The sequence below is a fragment of the Pongo pygmaeus genome, chromosome 13 (genome assembly GCF_028885625.2).
Source record: "Pongo pygmaeus isolate AG05252 chromosome 13, NHGRI_mPonPyg2-v2.0_pri, whole genome shotgun sequence".
NCBI lineage: Eukaryota > Metazoa > Chordata > Mammalia > Primates > Hominidae > Pongo > Pongo pygmaeus.
In genome coordinates this window covers 56,927,211-56,947,871 of record NC_072386.2, presented here as the reverse complement: position 1 = coordinate 56,947,871, position 20,661 = coordinate 56,927,211, and the positions used below count along the sequence as shown (strand labels likewise).

The following is a 20,661-nucleotide window of genomic DNA, read 5'->3' as shown; positions in this document are numbered from 1 at the left end:
CCTAAAGAGATCCTACTCGAGAGGTCTTGATTATTTACAGATGCAGTTAGAAAAGCGTCCATAGTATTGTAAATTGAGTTCAAGAAATAGAATGCAGCGTTGAATTAGAAGACTAATTCCTTCTTTTAATATGTTGAAAATTTTTTATTGTTAAACATTTTGTAAAGGATTTTTTGAGGGAGTCGTTAGAAAGTTGTATAAATACAACTATGCACACTAAAAAGTAGTCATCTTTTAAAAAATAACTTTGTTTAAATGCATGCTTAGGGTGAATGGATTTACCTAAGTCTCTTAATAGCGTGCATTTCTGATCTTCCCTGAATTAACTGTAATAGCAACTGATATAACAGAAAAATGTAAGTGACTTGTAGTTGACTTGGCCACCTGCCACACGGGCTCGGTGAAGGTTAATGAGGAGCTATTTGGCACTTCGAGAATAGGTGGCACTAGACACAGAAATATCAACAGGCCATTTGTATGCTAACTAGGAGTTTCGGTGCCAGGTAACCATTGATGTACTCTTGCAGGAGAAAGAAGGATGTCCCTGTACGCCCCGATAGAAAGGCATCATTTTTACGCCCAGTTTGGATTAATGATTGATTGAGTCGCAGAAATGCTTGTGATGCTGATAGAGAGCAATACTGGTCTTTCTGATCTCTTCCTCGTCGTTTATTACCTTCTCTTGTGGACAACGCATTTCTAAGAATGTATCTCTGCTTGTTTCCCAGTCCGCGAGATAAATGGTGACTTCTCTCTCGCAGGCACCGTCATACCTCGGGTTTAGATTCTGGACAGGCGACCCGGCTGCACCGAAGGCCGGGTAGGCGGACTCTGGCGGAGCGCTTCAGGGAGGAGAGTGTAGACCGCGGAGAGGCGGAGGGCTCCCGGCCAGCGTGCCTCGACCAATCAGTATTCACACCGCCTCACAACCGGCCAATCAGAGGACGTAAAGCTGCGGGGCCTGAGCGGATAATACTAGGAAGGGGAGCGCAGTCTAGAGACTGAAGCCAGTGGCGCTGCGCTGAATGCAGCTGCGCGCGCCCGCCCGGTGAGCCAGCGATCTGAGCCAGGCGGGGGCGGCCCGACCTTTCCCGCCCAGCCTGGGTCAGAGGAAGCCGAAAGCGGCCTCAGCAAGGTGAGGCGCCCGAGGCTGCAGAAGACCGAGCAGAACTTTGCAGAGTTCGGAATGTGCTGGGCTAGGTCGCTGAGGACTTGATTGGCTTCTTCCCTCCTTCCCTTCACCTTCTCCCTCCCCTCCACCATCCAGTGGGTTCGTTCCGGGCCTCCAGCTATCAGCTCCCGATCTCGTGTTTGAGGGTAGCGACCCCGATTTCTGTTTGCATGCACAGCCAGCAGCCCTAGCGCCAGATCCTAAAGCTGGATATCTTTTGACTGGGCTACCAGCCCGGGCCTCAAAGTTTTGGTGAGTGCTGTGATGCCGCTCGGGGTGTCAGGGAGGGCAAAGGGCGTGAATCATCTTTCATCTTTTCTGTTTGACTTGGATGCCTTACCTTAAAGATATAAACCAAGCCCTAAGTACAGAGAGCCCACGCGGCTCAGCCCTGTGCTCCCCAGGTACTATTAAGGCTGGACGGGCGTCTGTATTGTGCTCTTTGCCCCTATGGGACTCTAATGACAACAAAATTTTGGTTTTCAGTTGATTATTTTGAGGAGGGGGGTGAGAGGACCTCTTCAAGCCCAAGGAGGGGTCCTTGTGGTGGTGTAGGCTGATGAGAGGCATTTGGGAAGCATAGAGTGGTACTTCAGTGAGTCTGAAGGGCCACTTGTAATCAAAGGAAAACAGTTCTTCCACGGATAGTTTTATATGCATCATGGCCATACTAGTTGAGTATGGGGAAATCCGACAAGTGGCCTGGGGCGGTCTATTTGGACACAATATTTTGTGTGTGTGTGATAAGTGAGTTACCCAGAGACTTGTCCGGAAAGCCCGTGTAAAGCCAGAGAGGGCTACGGTTAAAGGTCAGGTACTCACAGAGCACTTAGAATTAATAAAATAAAACCTTTGTTGGGTTGTGGATCCCTGGGGGCCCTAGAGATACAAGAAAGGCACGTGTGGCCTGGAAGTGAGGGACATGTAATGAGAACAGGATGACTCAAGGGGCCGGAGGCGGGCAGACCAGGAGCTTTGGGCCGGAGGCTCAGGGATGGTCCCTGACGGCGGCCGGTGGGTCTTTGGATTTCTTTGTGTTTCCCCAGAGTGAGGGCCGCCAAGCTCAGGCCCCAGCGAAGCCCCGAGCGCCATGGCCGACCCGCAGGCTGGCTCCGCGGCCGGGGACTGGGAGATCGATGTCGAGAGCCTGGAGCTGGAAGAGGACGGCTGCGGGGCGCCGCGGTCAACGCCCCCCGGGCCCAGCCCGCCGTCGGCCGACGGGGACTGCGAGGACGACGAAGATGACGACGAGGTGGACGAAGACGCGGAAGAAGAGGGCGACGGCGAGGAGGCAGGCGCGTCCCCTGGGATGCCTGGCCAGCCGGAGCAGCAGGGGGGACTGCAGCCGAGGCCGCCGCTCGCGCCTCAGGCCTCACCCGCCGGCACCGGTCCCCCAGAGCGCTGCACTCCTGCAGGCGGCGGCGCGGAGCCGCGCAAGCTGAGCCGCACGCCCAAGTGCGCGCGCTGCCGCAACCACGGCGTGGTGTCCTGCCTGAAGGGCCACAAGCGCTTCTGTCGCTGGCGCGACTGCCAGTGCGCCAACTGCCTGCTGGTGGTGGAGCGGCAGCGCGTCATGGCCGCCCAGGTGGCGCTCCGGAGGCAGCAGGCCACCGAGGTGCGTATCCACACGGCCCGGGGCGCGCCTCGCCTGGGCGTCTCAGGCCACAGTGGAGGTGGGGGAGTTGGAGGGGAACGGGGCAGCTGTCCACACCCCCGCGCCCAGGGCCTTGCGGTGCCTGGCACTCCCTAGGAAGGATGGTAAGAACGCTTTTCTGCTTACACTGGCAAGCAGGGTCTGGAGGGAAAAAGCAGGCATCTCTGGGGAACTTGGGAAATGTTTTTGTCTTAAAAAGCAGGCAGAGAGGCCTCGAAAGTGATTAGCCCCATTTGGAACATCGCGAGAAAATCAGTGTTTTTATTTTTTTATATTTAAAAGTGCATTTTCGTGGTGTTGAGGGCGGGGTTGGGGGGAGAGTGGTTGATCCACAGTACGGCGTGCAGCTCCAGGCTTGTCACTGCTGTACTAGTGATGATGGAGAAAAAGAACCACGCAGCACGCATGCACTCGGTGCTTCAGCTGTCACCTGGACGTTTGAGATATCTAGAACACTCATTTTATGGATAAGACACAAAATGCATGAGAAATTAGATGGCTGCAGCCCAAGGTCATCAATCCGAAGCTACTGTCCCTGCAAACTACCTAAGAGCAAGTGGAGGGTCTCTGCTGCTTCCCATCGGAGGACTCCAGCTGCGAGGAGAGCCAGGGTTTTCTTTCCGAGAGAGGCTCTTGAACCTTCGATTTTGTATTTGTTTCCATGTGCGCCTGGTCAGGGAGAGCTCAGCAAGCGAGACTTCATAGGGCCTTCTCCCAGACTCAGGACCAGGGAAGATTTTCAATTTTACTTTTTGGCGGAGAGGAGCTGGGGAGTGGATCGCCAGACATACTGAAGGCAGTAACCCCACTGGAAAGCCTCTCGAGGGCCCAGGAGAGCACGCTGGACGCCATGGGCACCTGGTCCTGGGCTTGGTCTCCTCCCGCGTCCCGCATGGGTCATCGCCTGCCCTGCGTTCCCACGCTTTCTCTGTAGCATATGCTGGGTAGGACGCGGGCGTGGGAGGGCCCAGAATCCCACCAGCTGGTGGTGACTGCGGAGGCGAGGGTGGGTGTCCGTAAAGCGCAAATTTGGAGTTTGCAGCCAGACCCAGGAGACCCTCATCTCTTCATTCCCCTATCACCCCACCCTGCCCGCCCTGCCACAGGGAGAAATCCACCCGGGCTCACTGCTTAATAGCAGGCCTTGGGCACGTTCTATCCGACAGGTGGGCTCCCAGGACCCAGCCTGGCTGCAACCATCTCTTGAGGTCGGGCGCCCCCCTGAAAGAGATTTCACTTTTTCACTTCCCTCCGGGATGTCCCCTCACTTCTGGCCATAGGTCTGCGTATATCTAGAGTGATTAGAGTCTAGAGTGACTGTGCTGGAGAAAGCAGGGGGCCCAGCTCACCAGCTGAGGTTCCAGCTCCTTGCCCTAGGATTAAGGGGTGCTGATGTTAATTCGTTTGTAGTTATTTTTCACACGGAATGGGAAAATTCAATACATTTAGAAGGGGGAGAGTTTCTAGAAGATTTACTGACATCTCGTCCTTCCCCCTTCTCGCCCCCATTTTCTTTCAGGGCATTATTGATGATGTTTCTTGTGTTTACAGGACAAGAAGGGGCTTTCTGGGAAACAGAATAATTTCGAGCGCAAAGCTGTGTACCAGAGGCAAGTGAGAGCCCCCAGTTTGCTGGCCAAAAGCATTTTAGAAGGTAAAGCAACAAAATTATCCTTCAGCCTTTTAAACCGAGTTGAGTGACTCTCATTAATCAGCACAAAGTGTATTTATTAATCTGTTAAAGAGCTATCTAAAGGGAAAGTACTTTTTATTAGAAAGGTTTTGTTTAGTTGTTCGCTGAGCCCATACGCTAAAACTGAACCCGTACGGAGAAGATTAGCATGGCCCGGGAACCAGAAAGTTTTCTTCTAGGAAGGAAACCGCCACCTGGGAAAATGAATCTCACATACCTGCTGAGGTTTCTGTCACCACCAGTTGAAGAATCCATATTATTTGGTTGTCTGCTTAGTGGTTAATCGGTTAATGTGGAGTGCATGTGAAATTTACCCCGTGTGAGGGATGTACAAAGATATACTGCCAAGTGATCCTGGAGCAGATGTCTTGGAAGGAAATAAATAACTTAAACAAAGCAAAACAAAACAACACAACCACGTCCACTTTTCTTAGTTGTGGGAGCTGAATAGATTAAGTCAATTGAGGAGTTTAACAGCTGCCCACAACCAACAAAGACCTTTAGTCTGGAAGTTCAACCTCAGATTCCACTCTTTTTCATTGTACTTTTCTTTTTTTTGGATTACTTGGATAATTCCTGTTATTCCAAACTTCATTTTTACCATTTTTTGGCAGTCAAAGTTATAGAATCTGAAAAAGGGTTTAAATCCAGCGAGCAAAGTGGAGGTTGAACACGAACAGTGTGAAACCTCTAGCTTTCTCTCTCCATGTTCTCACTTTCGTGAAAGCCTGGGGATACATTAATTTTTCTTAAAATATTACTGATTTTTAAAAGCATCTCTATTTGGGTATGGAATTTGTTTATTGACCTTCTCAATAATATATTGACTATTTTTAACCGTTTTTCTTTAAATTTTTAAAAATTTAAATAAGGGACAGTTAATGTTTGCTTTAATCACTGCCACTTCATGAAATTCAGGTTGAAAGTAAATAAAATTTTTTAAGTAGACATCTGGATTCTGTTTTTTTCTTGTGTAGCTTCTGAATTTTGTTGGTTCTGGACAGGTTTTGAAGTTTGTGTGTGTCCGATCATGTGTTGTATACTTCTGACCATAGAGTGGTTTCTTATGAATTAAAAATGAATTTGGTTACAAACTGGATAAACGGATTTATAATAATAGGGCCACATTGATAAACTGAGATTATGCAAAGCAACTTGCGAAGTCTGAGGAATAAATGGAATAGTAAATTCAACTAAATAACTTCCTGGCAAAAACTTACCGTAGAAATGTAAACATTAATTTTCAAATTTTATTTTCCTTGCAAATGAGTATAATGGGTTTGTCACTATGTAAACACAAAAATAACAATGGATCCTTCAAACAAATATGATAGAGGTGAGTGCTTGGGGGTGATGAAATACTCCAAGTATTTTATGCCTCCAGGAATTCTATTTATGTTACACTAATCTTTGTATTTGAGTTTGCTCCTATTCGTGCGATGACTTAGCCTGTGTTTTAATGATTGCTTGTTCAACCATTTTGGTATCTGTCCAAAACGATTAGAGCTTGGGAAAAATGTTTTAGAACAGTTATTTTCAATAGAGCAGGGAATACTCCCCGCCTTTTTTGGGTTTTGTTTTATTTTGTTTTATTTTTTTTGTAGTGGCAGTCAGGGGGAAGGGGCCTGGTTAAATTGTTCACTGTAGAGTGTGTTTGACTAGTTAACAGCTCTTTTCAATTTTCTATGCTTCTCTATTTTCTTAAGCCTTTTTTTCTTTTTCTACTCACTAATCTCCTTTAACTTTCTTTCTTTCTCTTTTTTCCTAGTTCTCCTTGGATTATTCTACAGCTATTACATTGTGTACATAATGAACCATCTTTAGAAAATAAAAGTGACATCAGCTCTAGGTATAGATATATTTTTTAATAATGAAAAAAGATGACATGGATAATAATAAAACATTGATCGATACAAGATGAATAGCCTTGTCTCTTAATGCATAGGGGGCCTGGGAAGAATATTAAAATTTTAATCAATAAAGTATGCCTATTGAAGCAAGCAAGCAAGCAAACAAATCCATAACAACAACAACAACAACAACAACAGCAACAACAACAAGTTGCAATATGGATATCTTTCACCCTCCCAGGAAACTATTTTAAACCTAACCTGTACTTTTGCATCTGTATAAAAATATTAGTGAGATGGAACTGTAAATAATTGTTCTGCTGATTTGTAGTGTTGCTGTTACCTTCTGGGTTTCCAGATTTTTCTTCCATAGATGTTAATCTCTTTCATGTGCAATCTTTGCTTCTTGTAGGCTATCGCCCCATTCCAGCAGAGACTTACGTAGGAGGGACCTTCCCTCTACCTCCCCCAGTTAGTGACAGGATGAGGAAAAGAAGAGCCTTTGCTGATAAAGAATTGGAGAACATTATGCTAGAGAGAGAATATAAAGAAAGGGAGATGTTGGAAACTTCTCAAGCTGCTGCTCTGTTTCTGCCCAACCGCATGGTGCCTGGACCTGACTACAACTCCTACAAAAGTGCCTACAGCCCCAGCCCAGTGGAACAACCGAGCAAGGACTTCTGTAATTTTTTGCCCACCTGCCTTGATTTAACCATGCAGTATTCAGGGTCTGGGAATATGGAACTAATTTCTTCTAATGTCAGCGTGGCCACGACTTACAGACAGTATCCCTTGTCCTCGAGATTTTTAGTTTGGCCCAAGTGTGGCCCCATTAGCGACACCCTCCTCTACCAGCAATGCCTGCTAAATGCCACCACCTCAGTTCAAGCCCTGAAGCCTGGGGCCAGCTGGGACTTGAAGGGAGCAAGAGTCCAGGATGGACTCAGTGCAGAGCACAACACGATGCCATCGAAATTGGAAGGCTCCCTGGTGCTGCCTCATACTCCTGAGATCCAGACCATAAGAAGTGACCTTCAGGGTCATCAGGCTGTCCCAGAGAGGTCCGCATTCTCCCCACCCCGACGGAATTTCTCTCCCATTGTTGACACGGACTCCCTGGCAGCTCAAGGGCATGTCTTAACGAAGATCAGCAAAGAAAACACCAGGCACCCTCTGCCACTTAGACATAATCCATTCCACTCATTATTCCAGCAAACGCTTAATGACAAATCGGGTCCTGAGTTGAAAACACCGTTTGTCAAAGAGGCCTTTGAAGAGACCCCTAAGAAACACAGAGAGTGTTTAGTTAAGGAGAACCAGAAGTACACATTTACAATAGATAGATGCGCAAAAGACCTTTTTGTAGCCAAACAAGTTGGAACAAAACTCTCGGTGAATGAACCACTGTCATTTTCTGTTGAGTCTATTCTTAAGAGGCCTTCATCTGCCATCACTCGTGTCTCTCAGTGAAAGACTGCTTAAACAGAAAGCTGGATTTTCTGCAGTCTTAGAGCGTTATTGCCATTTGCTACTTTTTGAAAAAGTTAAGATGTTTGTGTAAAGAAATTTCTAATGTAAAGATGATGATTTTGAAAAATTTTATATATTCATAATATGCATGTACTTTTTCTTATCACATATATTTAAACTTACAGATGGAAATTGCCCAATGTGCAAATTGTTAAGTACCATGCTTTACACAGCATTTCAAAAAGCAATAAAATTGACACTGTCTTCCCAAAGACCCAATATTTGCCGAAGCAAATAGCTGTCTCTGTCTAGATGAAGAAGCTATTTTTCTATGATTCTGTATATTTGTATATTTTGAAGTACTCTTAATGGTCACTGGGGGCCACAGGAAAACCTTTATAATACTTTAGTTTTGCATTGTGGAGGGCATATAAATTTAATTATTCGAGACTGTTTGAGGCAAAAATAACTTTAAGGAGAACATAGGGCTATTTGCATGTTTACAGTATCTTCATTTCACGTGATTGGACAAAGCTGAATTAATTTGAAGGGAAATCAAGTGTAATGTCTCTTTTACATTACATTAGATGATTTGGGTTCTTGGAATAGATTTCTTCTGACTCCCTGGGTCCCAGTTTCTTTCCCTGGTGAGGATGTTTATGTGGGGCCCTAAGCTTCCTTTCTAGATACATTTCTAGTTTCTTTGAACAGTCTATGATTTTAGGTTGCTAGGAGCCACAAATCAGGTTTCCTTGTAAGATGTGGTCAGTACTGATGGGGCCCAAACCTCCTCTCAGCTCTTGTGTGAGTCCACTGTTTCTGAATCACTGGTGACAGCAGGCATTTGGATGCAGGCCCAGTCACAACTCTCATCAGGTCCCCAAGTATCAGCTTTATGCCTCCCACATTTGCACCACTGTCAAAGGCCTTCAGTGTAGCTCTCTTCTGACACAAAAACGTTTACTATTCAAATTGCTTCAGCTGACAGTTGCTGAAGCTTGCAGATATTTATCACAGCATGAGGGTGGCTTCTTAATTCTTACACCTTTTCTCCCCTCCCGCCCCTTTTTTTGAGACAAGGTCTCACTCTGTCCGCCAGGCTGGAGTGCAGTGGTGTGATCATGGCTCACTGCAGCCTCGACCTCCCCAGGCTCAAGTGCATGCCTATAGTCCCAGCTACTCAAGGGGCTCCACCTCCCAGGCTCCACCTCAGCCTCTTGAGTAGCTTGGACTACAGGCATGCACCACCATGCCTGGCCAATTTCTAAATTTATTATTATTTTTGGAATATGTGCAGAGGTAAGTTTTTAAAAATTTTGGTAGAAACAGGGTCTCCCTATGCTTCCCAGGCTTGTCTTGAATACCTGGGCTCAAATGATCCTCGTGCCTTGGCCTCCCAAAGTGCTGGGATTACAAGCATGAGCCACAACACCCATCATTTCTCCCATTTTTAAGTTCTTGTTAATCTCTTGTTTTGCTCAGTAAAATGTTAGCTGTTGTTCCATATAATTGATAAAATAAGAGTAAGACCTTTATGAGAGTACTAAGTTCATCTCTTAAGACCTCACCTGTGGACCCCAAGTTAAGTTTAAGATGTCATAGTCATTCCAATACAAAAAATCAAGAGTCACGTATCTCGCTTTTAATACCGCCACAGAGGGAGGTTTTACTTCAAGTTCTGCTACTGTCTTCTGGGTAACAAGAACATGAGGTGGGTATGTGGAAGGTGCCAAGTGATTCAGCAGTGTGAAAACACTTTGAATTACTTAAAAATGATTTTGCTACTAATGACCTCATGTAAACCTCCAGGGATTCTCTGAATTGTTGCTTAAAATTAGCATCAATTTCAAAAAACAACAAGCCAAACCTTGGGTTGACTTTCAGTTTGTACTTGTAAAATAATACTTGGTTTTATTGAGTCAAATTTAGTTATTTTTATTATTGCAAAAGTCAGAGTGAATGGACGTTTGCCAGAGGCAAAGGATATGAAAACAGGCAGAGATTCCAATAACTTTTAAAGATTATCATTAGGTGGAAAAATGTTTTCCAGCGAAGGGTGCCCTGATGTCAGAGACAGAATCTAACTCCAGTTTTCCCTCCCAGTCGTCTCTGCTTTGTCTATAATCACTGATTTTTGTCTTTCTATTGGAAATTTACTTTTTTGTTTCAAGTGTTAAATGTATCCTTAGCATTGAATTAAACTGCTTCAAAGGTAATGAGGGGGAACGTATTAGAATAAAAGCACATAAAAAATCTCAGTGAGAGGTCTTCTTATCTAAACATGAATTTTATCTCTTACTTGCTCCACTTTTGTGTTTTGAATACTTATATTTGTTGAGATGTTTCTCTTTTGTATTCAGTGAACACATGGGGACTTCTTTTCGGTCCTCTCTTTCTGTATCATTTTAATCCCATTATGTGAATCAAGTTGGCTGTGGGTATTAGTGGTTTTTCTCATATTACCAGTGACCAGAATTTTATTGTTCTTGAACATTTATGAGGGTCAGTACTTCCCCTGGCAAACTTATTATTATACTATGCATTAGTTCTGCTGTAATGAGTTCTTTGAATTTTAAAACTACCAAATCTACCATCAGCCACTTGTTAAGAGCTTTGTGCTTGGCTCTTTGCTTTTGAAAATCATTTCACTTCCATGAAAGTGTCATATAGAATCTTCAGAAAATACTGTCATTGACATTAAATCAAACTTGTGGTTCAATTTAAGCACTTTCTATATTGAAGGCAATAAATGGATACAGTTTTAATAATTTTCGAGAATGTGAAGAATAGTAAAACATGGACATTTTTCTCAATTTAACTCACAATACAATAATACAGCTCTAATGACATGTTATCCTTCCATCTCAACCGATCAAGCATGATCGTTAGCTGAATTTGCAGTTCTTGAAAGTTTACAACAGTGCTTCTCAAACTAATGGACAATTGAACTACCTGAGAATCCTGATGCTGCTGGGCTTCAGGCCACACTTTGAGTAACAAATGCTTGCAGCATTTCTGGTATTTCAATGCACATTTAATATTATCTGCTGTGGATTTTGAGTTGTAATGCAATAATCATAATATTACTAGCATGAGTAAGTTAATATACAGAAATAGTTTCAAAAAACCATTTTCTTTTTTTTTCTTTTTCCTTTTTTTTTTTTTTTTTTTACGGAGTATCACTCTGTTGCCCAGGCTGGAGTGCAGTGACGTGATCTCAGCTCACTGCCACCTCCGCCTCCTGGGTTCAAGCGATTCTCCTGACTCAGCCTTCTGAGTAGCTGGGATTACAGGTGCCCGCCACCACGCCACGCTAATTTTTGTATTTTTAGTAGAGACGGAGTTTCACCATTTTGGCCAGGCTGCTCTCAAACTCCTGACCTCAAGTGATTCACCTGCCTCAGCCTTCCTAAGTGCTGGGATTACTGGCGTGAGCCACCACGCCCGGCCGCCATTTTCCTTTTTACTGAGCCTAGGCCAAGACCTAGGCAAGTCATGCAGCGGACAGTGCCTGCTTCCCACGGTCTCTTTTTTTTCTCACAAATGTAGAAGTTGTTTTAATTTGGTTAAAAATATAATATGTATCTTTTATTTTTAATTGTGGGAAAACATAAAAGTTGCCATCTTAACTATTTTTAAGCATATAGTTCAGTGGCATTAAGTACATTCACATTGTTGTGCAGTCATCACCACCGTCCATCCACATAACGCTTTTCATCATGCAAAACTGAAACTCTATACCCTCAGTGACTTCCTCCCCTCCCAGCTCTTGGCAACCACCTTTCTACTTTCTGCTTCTGTGAATTTGACTACTCTAAGTACCTCATAAAGGGCAATCATACAGTATTGTCTTTTTTCAGTACCTCATACAAGTAAAATCAGACAGTATATGTCTTTTTGTGACTGGCTTATTTCACTTAGCATAATGTGCTCAAGGTTCATTATGTTCTAGCATGTGTCAGAATTTTCTTCCTGCTTAAGACTGAATAGTATTCCACTGTGTTTGTGTGTGTGTGTGTGTGTGTGTTTAAGCTGCTTCAAAGGTAATGAGGGGAAACCTATTAGAATAAAACCACATAAAAAAATCTCAGTGAGAAGTCTTCTTAATCTAAACATGAATTTTATCTCTTACTTGCTCCATTTTTGTATTTTGAATGCTAATAGTTAAGATGTTTCTCTTTTGTATTCGATGAACGTATGGGGATTTCTTTTCTGTCCTCTCTCTCTGTATCATTTTAATCCCATTAAGTGAATCCAATTGGCTTATTTTACTTATATGAGGTATTTTCCTTATATAAAGTACTTTTCCTACTCCAAACTCATCAATTAGGTAAGTTATGTACATACACTGTATATATATGTTATACGTATATATATACACACACACTGTATATATGTATATATATACCCACAGACACACACATACATAAATACACAAACACAGTGGAATACTCTGTGTATGAGTGTAAATGGTGTATATGTAGACATATATACACACATACACACGTGTTTATATGTATATGTACACACATACACATACAGTGCATACACACACATACATTTTTGTTTATCTGGTAATCTGTTGATAGACACTTGGGTTGAATCCAGCTTTCAGATATTTTAAATAATACTGCCATGAACAAGGATGTCCAAATATTTCTTTGAAACCCTGCTTTTAGCTCTTTTTGGTATATATGCCCCCTTCTCTTCACCCTGTTCTCACTTCCTAGTTTCACCTGCTTCCTGTCCTTAGGAACTGAGTTATCTCAGGTATACAGTCCTCCCACACTATCCCCTCTCCTGCAGTGTGTGGAGCATTTCCACTCAACACTGCTGTTGCCCAGAAAGGCTCCAGTATCAGCTGTGTACCTTTTAGTATGAGCTTAAATGATATCTTCATTTAAAAGCTTAATTCCAATTGTGTAATGAAAGACTGTAACTTGTATTAACAAACTTTCTGGAATTCCTTCTGCAAAGCCTCAGAAGTGCTAAACTGAGAAAATGGCTGAAGGTCAAGATGAAGAAATAAGGAGAATCGATGCTTCCTTGTAGAATAATAGATAAGACTTAGTGTCGAGGCTGAGTTTTCAATTGGTACTAGAATTCTTACTGGCTCACCTTATTTCATTAATTTTAGATTAATTTTAATATTCCTATTCTAGGTCTATAAACTTAGGCTTATTTCCATGGGTAGGGTCCAATTTGTAGGGCTGATAGTTCATGAAATGGTTGGACCTTGCATTATATAAACTTGGGCCTGTGGCATCCTCTTATATTTATTTTAATAATTATACAAAGCTTTTATCACATTCCACCCCCTTAGTTCTTTTAGTTTGTAACTTGTGATGTCTAAATACATCTAGGGCATGCTGGACAACTGCACACCTAGAAATAGGTTGGCATTTGCTGTAATGGTAAATGTGAAATAACAACATATGTTTAGAGCCTGGCAATTTACAGAGCACACTGACATTTATTATTTTTTATATTCCTCACATAAATTCTATAGAAATTTGGTAAATGGCCATATGAAGAGTTGAATCTATATGTCTGTGGATATGTTTACAAATTTGGGAATTCTTTCCAATATACAACATGACTTGATATGGCATAATACAGCTCTAAACTTTTGTATATAAATTTTAAGTGCATCTAATGCTGATACGTAATATATGTTATACATTGCATAAGTATAATTTTACTTGTATGATTACATCTATCTCTATTACATTTGCATATTCATTCTACCTTCAGTAAGTTATACACATGCACACACCAGTCTCATGGGGTTGTGAGACCAATTGAGATAAGGAATGGGAAAGAGAAACACTAAGGCCACATTTTCTCTGGGTTGCTTCCTGCACATGACTGAGTAGAGCAGGGTTGCTGGAGAGGAACCATTTTGCCCTGACGTGGGATTCCTCTATCAGGCATCTTTAGTGGGGGAACTCTTCATTCAAGTGTATTGTTATGGATGTTTGATGAGCTCCAAAACCAGCACCTCTTCTCCATGCCTGGAGTTCTGAGCCAATCAAGAAATAAGAGAAAGAAGTTGGCACTTGGAGGTTAGAATCTTCTTACCTACTTTTATAACTGATTTTGATTACACTGGAGAATATGACTTATATCCAGGAGCTAGGGGACTTCATAACACCAAACTCCAGGATGATATAGACTACCTACCTAGAAACAGTCAGCAGTGGCCCAGCACACCTCCCCTGCATGTGGGTAGTGATTGAGTGTCTGTATTCTCTGTGTGCAAGTTAGCTCTTGAAAGGAAGGCAAGAAGAATGGGAGGAGCTACCCATGCTCCTTTTCCTATCCCAGACTCATCAATCAGGTAAGTTATTCTCCCTGCGTCTTTTCATTAACATAATTTTGTTATTATTTTCTTTGTTTTGAATTGAGATCAAAGACCATATAAGCTTGGATTTGATGACTGCAATCAAAGTTTAAGTCCTTGATAAAGATATAAGCTGGAAGGCAGGAAATGGTGTTATTACTTCATATGTGCTTACTAGACTAAAGACTGTATATTTTTGTTTTAGAATAAAAAATAAAACTGGAGAAATAACTTCATTTACCCCAGATGGAACTGAGACATTTGGTATAGCATGCTGGCAAGCAGTGAAGAATTGTTTTTCTGATGAGTACATCATTTGATGTCATTAAGTAGCATGGCCTCAGGGGAGTGTTCTCCTTCTATCCATCACCACCAAATTATTTTCATGGAATGTCATCATAAAAAGTTATCAAAAGAAGGTACCTGAGATGTTGTGAAGCTGTGAAGCCAAACTAATATTATTTCCTCTTTTGAATAATGTTACTATAGAGGTATTAGGGGAAGGCCACATCCAAGTTATGTCTCAATTTGTCAAGGAATTCAAGAAAGCCTTTCGTGACAGGGAATTTTGGATGGATAACAGTGAAGTTAGGGGAATTTGTAGCTGCTTGAACAGCTATCTTCACAAGACAGAGTAATAAATCAAAGTCGATTTCAAGGAAAGTCTTTAGTCTCATGGCCAATGAGACCTCTTCTTTTGGGTGGTATTCTGGCTGGCAAATGAAGACATAAAAAGTGTACTTATCAAATCTATACATGACATTAAGCTGGGCGGTCTGGCCACTGTTGTTGATGGTAGAGTTGGGTAAGACTAGGACTGTAACTCAAAGGTCAAATCTAATATTTGGATTTTAAAAGTAACTGTTACCCAATTATGAAACTTTATGTTGAGGGAGAGTTAACTTGATGTTAGTTTATGTGAAAACGATCTGGCAGTCATAGAAGACCACAGAGCTTAAAAGGAACCATAATGAATCATGGCTGTAAGAAATTGCTAATACTAACCTGGATTCCATTAACAGAGACTCCAGATGAAGAGAAATGCTAACTACAGTGCATTTCCTCCCCTTTCTCCTGACAGATCAAATCTAGTAACTTGTGCCCAGCTCTGAGCACTGCATTTGTAGTGTAGACATTGATAGACTTGGCCACGAGGATGGTGAAAGGACTGACAATTTTGCCTACCTATAGACAGTTAAGGGCCTTGGGGATGTGGCCTGGAAAATAGATATCTTAAGGAAAAGGACTTGATTTGTGTTTTTACATATTTGAGATATTGTCATTTTGGAGAGGGAATTAAGGTCCCTTGGTAGTCTCTAGAAGAAACAGTGCTAAGAGGATGCTAGAGGGGATCAAATATAGCACAAAAAAGGGAGATCATCTTTCAGTTTGGCTTGTTCTTACTTGGCCTGGTCGGCCTTGTGAAAGAATGCATTTAGAGATCTTCATGTGAAACAAAGAAAGAAACCTTGCAATGGGTATGAGAATGAATTAGCAAGCAGAGACTGCTTCATTTATCTTCATCTGCTAGGTCCTAGCATACAGTTGGTGTCAAGAGATTTTTGCTGAATGAGGAGAATCTTCCTCAACTCTGGTAATTCTTGATTTTATGAAAAATTACCAGTGAGAAGGATCAGATGAAGTTTTTTTCCTCCTAGCCTAATTCTCTAGAAAATCATATCACCAACTGGTTCTTCGGAATTTTAACTTTTACTTAAATACTTTTACCTATATAAGGTGTACAGCATGAATTTTTTTTTTTTTTTTGAGATGGAGTTTTGCTCTTGTTGCCCAGGATAGAGTGCAATGGCACAATCTTGGCTCACTGCAACCTCTGCCTCCCAGGTTCAAGCGATTCTCCTGCCTCAGCCTCCCTAGTAGCTGGGATTTTAGGCATCTGCCACCACGTCTGGTTAATTTTTTATTTTTAGTAGAGACGGGGTTTCTCCATGTTGGTCAGGCTGGTCTTGAACTTCCAACTTCAGGTGATCTGCCTGCCTCGGCCTCCCAAAGTGCTGGGATTATAGGCATGAGCCACCATGCCCAGCTAGCATAATTTTTTTTTTTTTAAATAGACAGGGTCTCATTCAGTTGCCCAGGCTGGAGTGCAGTGGTGTGATGATAGCTCACTGTAACCTTCAACTCCTGGGCTCAAGAGTAGCTACAACTACAGGTGTGCAGCACCATATCCAGCTATTTTTTTATTTGTATTTTTATTTTATTTTACTTTTTAAAAAAATTATACTTTAAGTTCTGGGATACATGTGCAGAATGTGCAGATTTGTTACATAGGTATATATGTGCCATGGTGGTTTGCTGCACTCATCAACCCATCATCTACATTAGGTATTTCTCCTAATGCTATCTCTCCCCTAGCCCCCACTCCCTGATAGGTCCTGGTGTATTATGTTCCCCTCCCTGTATCCATGTGTTCTCATTGTTCAACTCCCACTTATGAGTGAGAACATGCATTGTTTGCTTTTCTGTTCCTATATTAGTTTGCTGAGAATGATGGTTTCCAGCTTCATCCATGTCACTGCAAAAAACATGAATTCATCCTTTTTTATGGCTGCATAGTATTCCATGGTGTATATGTGCCACATTTTCTTTATCCAGTCTATCATTGATGGGCATTTGGGTTGGTTCCAAGTCTTTGCTATTGTGAATAGTGCTGCAATAAACATATGTGTGCATGTGTTTTTATAGTAGAATGATTTATAATCCTTTGGATATATACCCAGTAATGGGATTGTTGGGTCAAATGGTATTTCTGGTTCTAGATCCTTGAGGAATCACCACAATGTCTTCTACAATAGTTGAACTGATTTACACTCCCACCAACAGTGTAAAAGGGTTCCTATGTCTCCACATCCTCTCCAACATCTGTTGCTTCCTGACTTTTTAATGATCGCCATTCTAACTGGCATGAGATGGTATCTCATTGTGGTTTTGATTTGCATTTCTCTAATAACCAGTGATGATGAGCTTTTTTTCATATGTTTGTTAGCTGCATAAATGTCTTCTTTTGAGAAGTGTCTGTTCTATCCTACACCCACTTTTTGATGGGGTTTTTTTTTCTTGTAAATTTGTTTAAGTTCCTTGTAGATTTTGGATATTATCCATTTGTCAGATGGATAGATTGCAAACATTTTCTCCCATTCTGTAGGTTGCTTGTTCACTCTGATGATAGTTTCGTTTGCTGTGCAGAAGCTCTTTAGTTTAATGAGATCACATTTGTCAATTTTGGCTTTTGTTGCCCTTGCTTTTGGTGTTTTAGTAAGGAAGTCTTTGCCCACGCCTGTATCCTGAATGGTATTACCTAGGTTTTCTTCTAGGGTTTTTATGGTTTTAGGTCTAACATTTAAGTCTTTAATCCATCTTGAGTTAATTTTTGTATAAGGTGTAAGGAAGGGGTCCAGTTTCAGTTTTCTGCATATGGCTACCCAGTTTTGCCAGCACCATTTGTTAAAAAGGGATTTTTTTCCCCATTGCTTGTTTTTGTTCGGTTTGTCAAAGATCAGATGGTTGTAGATGTGTGGTATTATTTCTGAGGCCTCTATTCTGTTCCATTGGTCTATATATCTGTTTTGGTACCAGTACCATGGTGTTTTGGTTACTGTAGCCTTGTAGGATAGTTTGAAGTCAGGTAGCATGATGCCTCCAGCTTTGTTCTCTTTGCTTAGGATTGTCTTGGCTATACAGGCTCCTTTTTGGTTCCATATGAAATTTATAGTAGTTTTTTTCTAATTCTGTGAAGAAAGTCAATGGTACCTTGATGGGAATAACATTGAGTCTATAAATTACTTTGGACAGTATGACCATTTTCACAATATTTATTCCTCCTATCCATGAGGATGGAATGTTTTTCCATTTGTTTGTGTCCTCTCTGATTTCCTTGAGCAGTGGTTTGTAGTTCTCCTTGAAGAGGTCCTTCACATCCCTTGTAAGTTGGATTCCTACGTATTTTACTCTCTTTGTAGCAATTGGGAATGGGAGTTCACTCATGATTTGGCTCTCTGTTTGTCTATTATTGGTGTATAGGAATGCTTGTGATTTTTGCACATAGATTTTGTATCCTGAGACTTTGCTGAAGTTGCTTGTCAGCTTAAGGAGATTTTGGGTTGAGATGATAGGATTTTCTAAATATACAATCATGCCATCTGCAAACAGAGACAATTTGACTTTCTCTCTTCTTATTTGAATATCTTTCATTTCTTTCTCTTGCCTAATTGCCCTTACCAGAACTTCCAATACTAAGTTGAATAGGAGTGGTGAGAGAGGGCATCCTTGTCTTGTGCTGGTTTTCAAAGGGAATGCATGAAGCTTTTGCCCATGCGGTATGACATTGGCTGTGGGTTTGTCATAAATAGCTCTTATTATTTTGAGATATGTTCCAACAATACCTAGTTTATTGAGAGTTCTTAGCATGAAGCATTGTTGAATTTGATTAAAGGCCTTTTCTGCATCTATTGAGATAATCATGTGGTTTTTGTCATTGGTTCTGTTTATGTGATGGATTACGTTTATTGGTTTGCATATGTTGAACCAGCCGGCATCCCAGGGATGAAGCTGAGTTGATGGTGGTGGATAAGCTTTTCGATGTGCCGCTGGATTTGGTTTGCCAGTATTTTATTCAGGATTTTTGCATCAATGTTCATCAGGGATATTGGCCTGAAATTTTCTTTTTTTGTTGTGTCTCTGCCAGATTTTGGTATCAGGATGATGCTGGCCTCATAAAATGAGTTAAGGAGGAGTCCCTCTTCTTCTATTGTTTGGAATAGTTTCAGAAGGAATGGTACCAGCTCCTCTTTGTACCTCTGGTAGAATTCGGCTGTAAATCCATCTGGTCCTGAGCTTTTTTTGGTTGGTAGGCTATTAATTACTGCCTCAATTTCAGGACTTGGACTTGTTATTAGTCTATTGAGGGATTCGACTTCTTCTTGTTTTAGTCTTGGGAGGGTGTATCTGTCCAGGAATTGATCAATTTCTTCTAGATTTTCTAGTTTATTTGGGTAGAGGTGTTTATAGTATTCTCTGATGGTAGTTTGTATTTCTGTGGGATCAGGGGTGATATCCCCTTTATCATTTTTTATTGTCTATTTGATTCTTCTCTCTTTTCTTCTTTTTTTTTTTTTCTGAGACTGATCCTCTCTCTATTGCCAGGCTGGCATGTAGTGGCGTGATCTCAGCTCACTGTAACCTCCGCCTCCTGGGTTCAAGTGATTCTCCTGCCTCAGCCTCCTGGGTAGCTGGGACTAGAGGCGCACACCATCACGCCCAGCTAATTTTTGTATTTGTAGTAGAGGCAGGGTTTCAGCATATTGGCCAGGATGGTCTTGGTCTCTTGACCTCGTGATCCACCCACCTCAGCTTCCCAAAGTGCTGGGATTACAGACATGAGCCACCGCATCTGGCGTCTCTTTTCTTTTTATCAGTCTGGCTAGCAGTCTATCTATTTTGTTAATCTTTTCAAAAAACCAGCTCCTGAGTTCATTGATTTTTTTTGAAGAGTTTTCATGTCTCTATCTCCTTCAGTTCTGCTCTGATCTTAGTTATTTCTTGTCTTCTGCTAGCTTTTGAATGCCCAGCTATTTTTAAAATTTTTTGTAGAGACAGGGTTTTGCTATGTTGCCCAAGCTGGCCTTAAACTCCTGCCCTCAAGTTATCCTCCTGCCTCGGCGTCCTAAAGTGCTAGGATTACGGGTGCTGAAACTATGTCACCTGGTCCTCTTACAGCTTTTGACTCACCCAAAACTTAACTACTGATAGCCTATCGATGACTGGAAAATTTACCAATAACATAAACAGTCGATTAACAAATATTCTATATGTCATATGTATTATATACTGTATTTTTACAATAAAGTAAGCCAGAGAAAAGAAAATGTTATTAAGTAAATCATAAGGAAGAGAAAATATATTTACTATTCGTTAGGTGGAAGTGGACTATCATAAAGGTCTTCATCCTAGTTACCTTCACATTGAGTAGGCTTAGGAGGAAGGAGGAGGAAGAGGAGGGATTGGTCTGGCTGTCTTTGAGGGTGGCAGAGATGAAAGAAAATCCTCGAACCTTAGCAGTTTAAACCCATGTTGTTCAAGGGTCAATTGTAAAATTAAACTTACATATTAATTCTTGGGATTTATTGTCTATATCAGCAGTCCCAACCCTTTTTGGCACCAGGAACCGGTTTCATGGAAGATAATATTTCCATGGACACATGGAGAGTGGACAGGAATCTGGGATGAAACTGTTCCACCTCAGATCATCAGGCATTAGATTCTCATTAGGAACATGCAACCTAGATCCCTTGCATGTGCAGTTCACAATAGGGTTCAGGCTCCTATAAGATTCTTGTGCCACTCCTGATCTGACCAGAGGTGAAGCTAAGGCAGTAATGTTCGCTCGCCTGCTGCTCACCTCCTGCTGTGCGGCCCACAGACTGGTACTGGTCCATAGCCTGGGGGTTGGGGACCCCTGGT

The 20,661-nt window shown here is 42.0% G+C and overlaps 1 protein-coding gene across 5 annotated transcripts; it reads left to right on the top strand.

The window, feature by feature from the left end:
* Positions 1-991: 991 nt before the first annotated feature.
* Positions 992-8,210, top strand: DMRT2 (doublesex and mab-3 related transcription factor 2). Of its 5 annotated transcripts, none has more exons than XM_063649569.1 (5): positions 1,010-1,135; positions 2,218-2,786; positions 4,377-4,479; positions 6,287-6,367; positions 6,781-6,874. In XM_063649569.1, the coding sequence occupies exons 2-4, from the start codon at positions 2,262-2,264 to the stop codon at positions 6,340-6,342; spliced, it is 684 nt and encodes a 227-aa protein (XP_063505639.1). In that variant the 5' UTR covers positions 1,010-1,135; positions 2,218-2,261; the 3' UTR covers positions 6,343-6,367; positions 6,781-6,874. The 5 variants fall into 5 exon arrangements, with proteins under 5 accessions (XP_054358445.1, XP_063505639.1, XP_054358447.1 ...); XM_054502472.2 differs by having other exon boundaries at positions 1,010-1,423; XM_054502470.2 differs by lacking the exon at positions 6,287-6,367 and having other exon boundaries at positions 992-1,135; positions 6,781-8,206.
* The last annotated feature ends 12,451 nt before the right edge of the window (positions 8,211-20,661 follow it).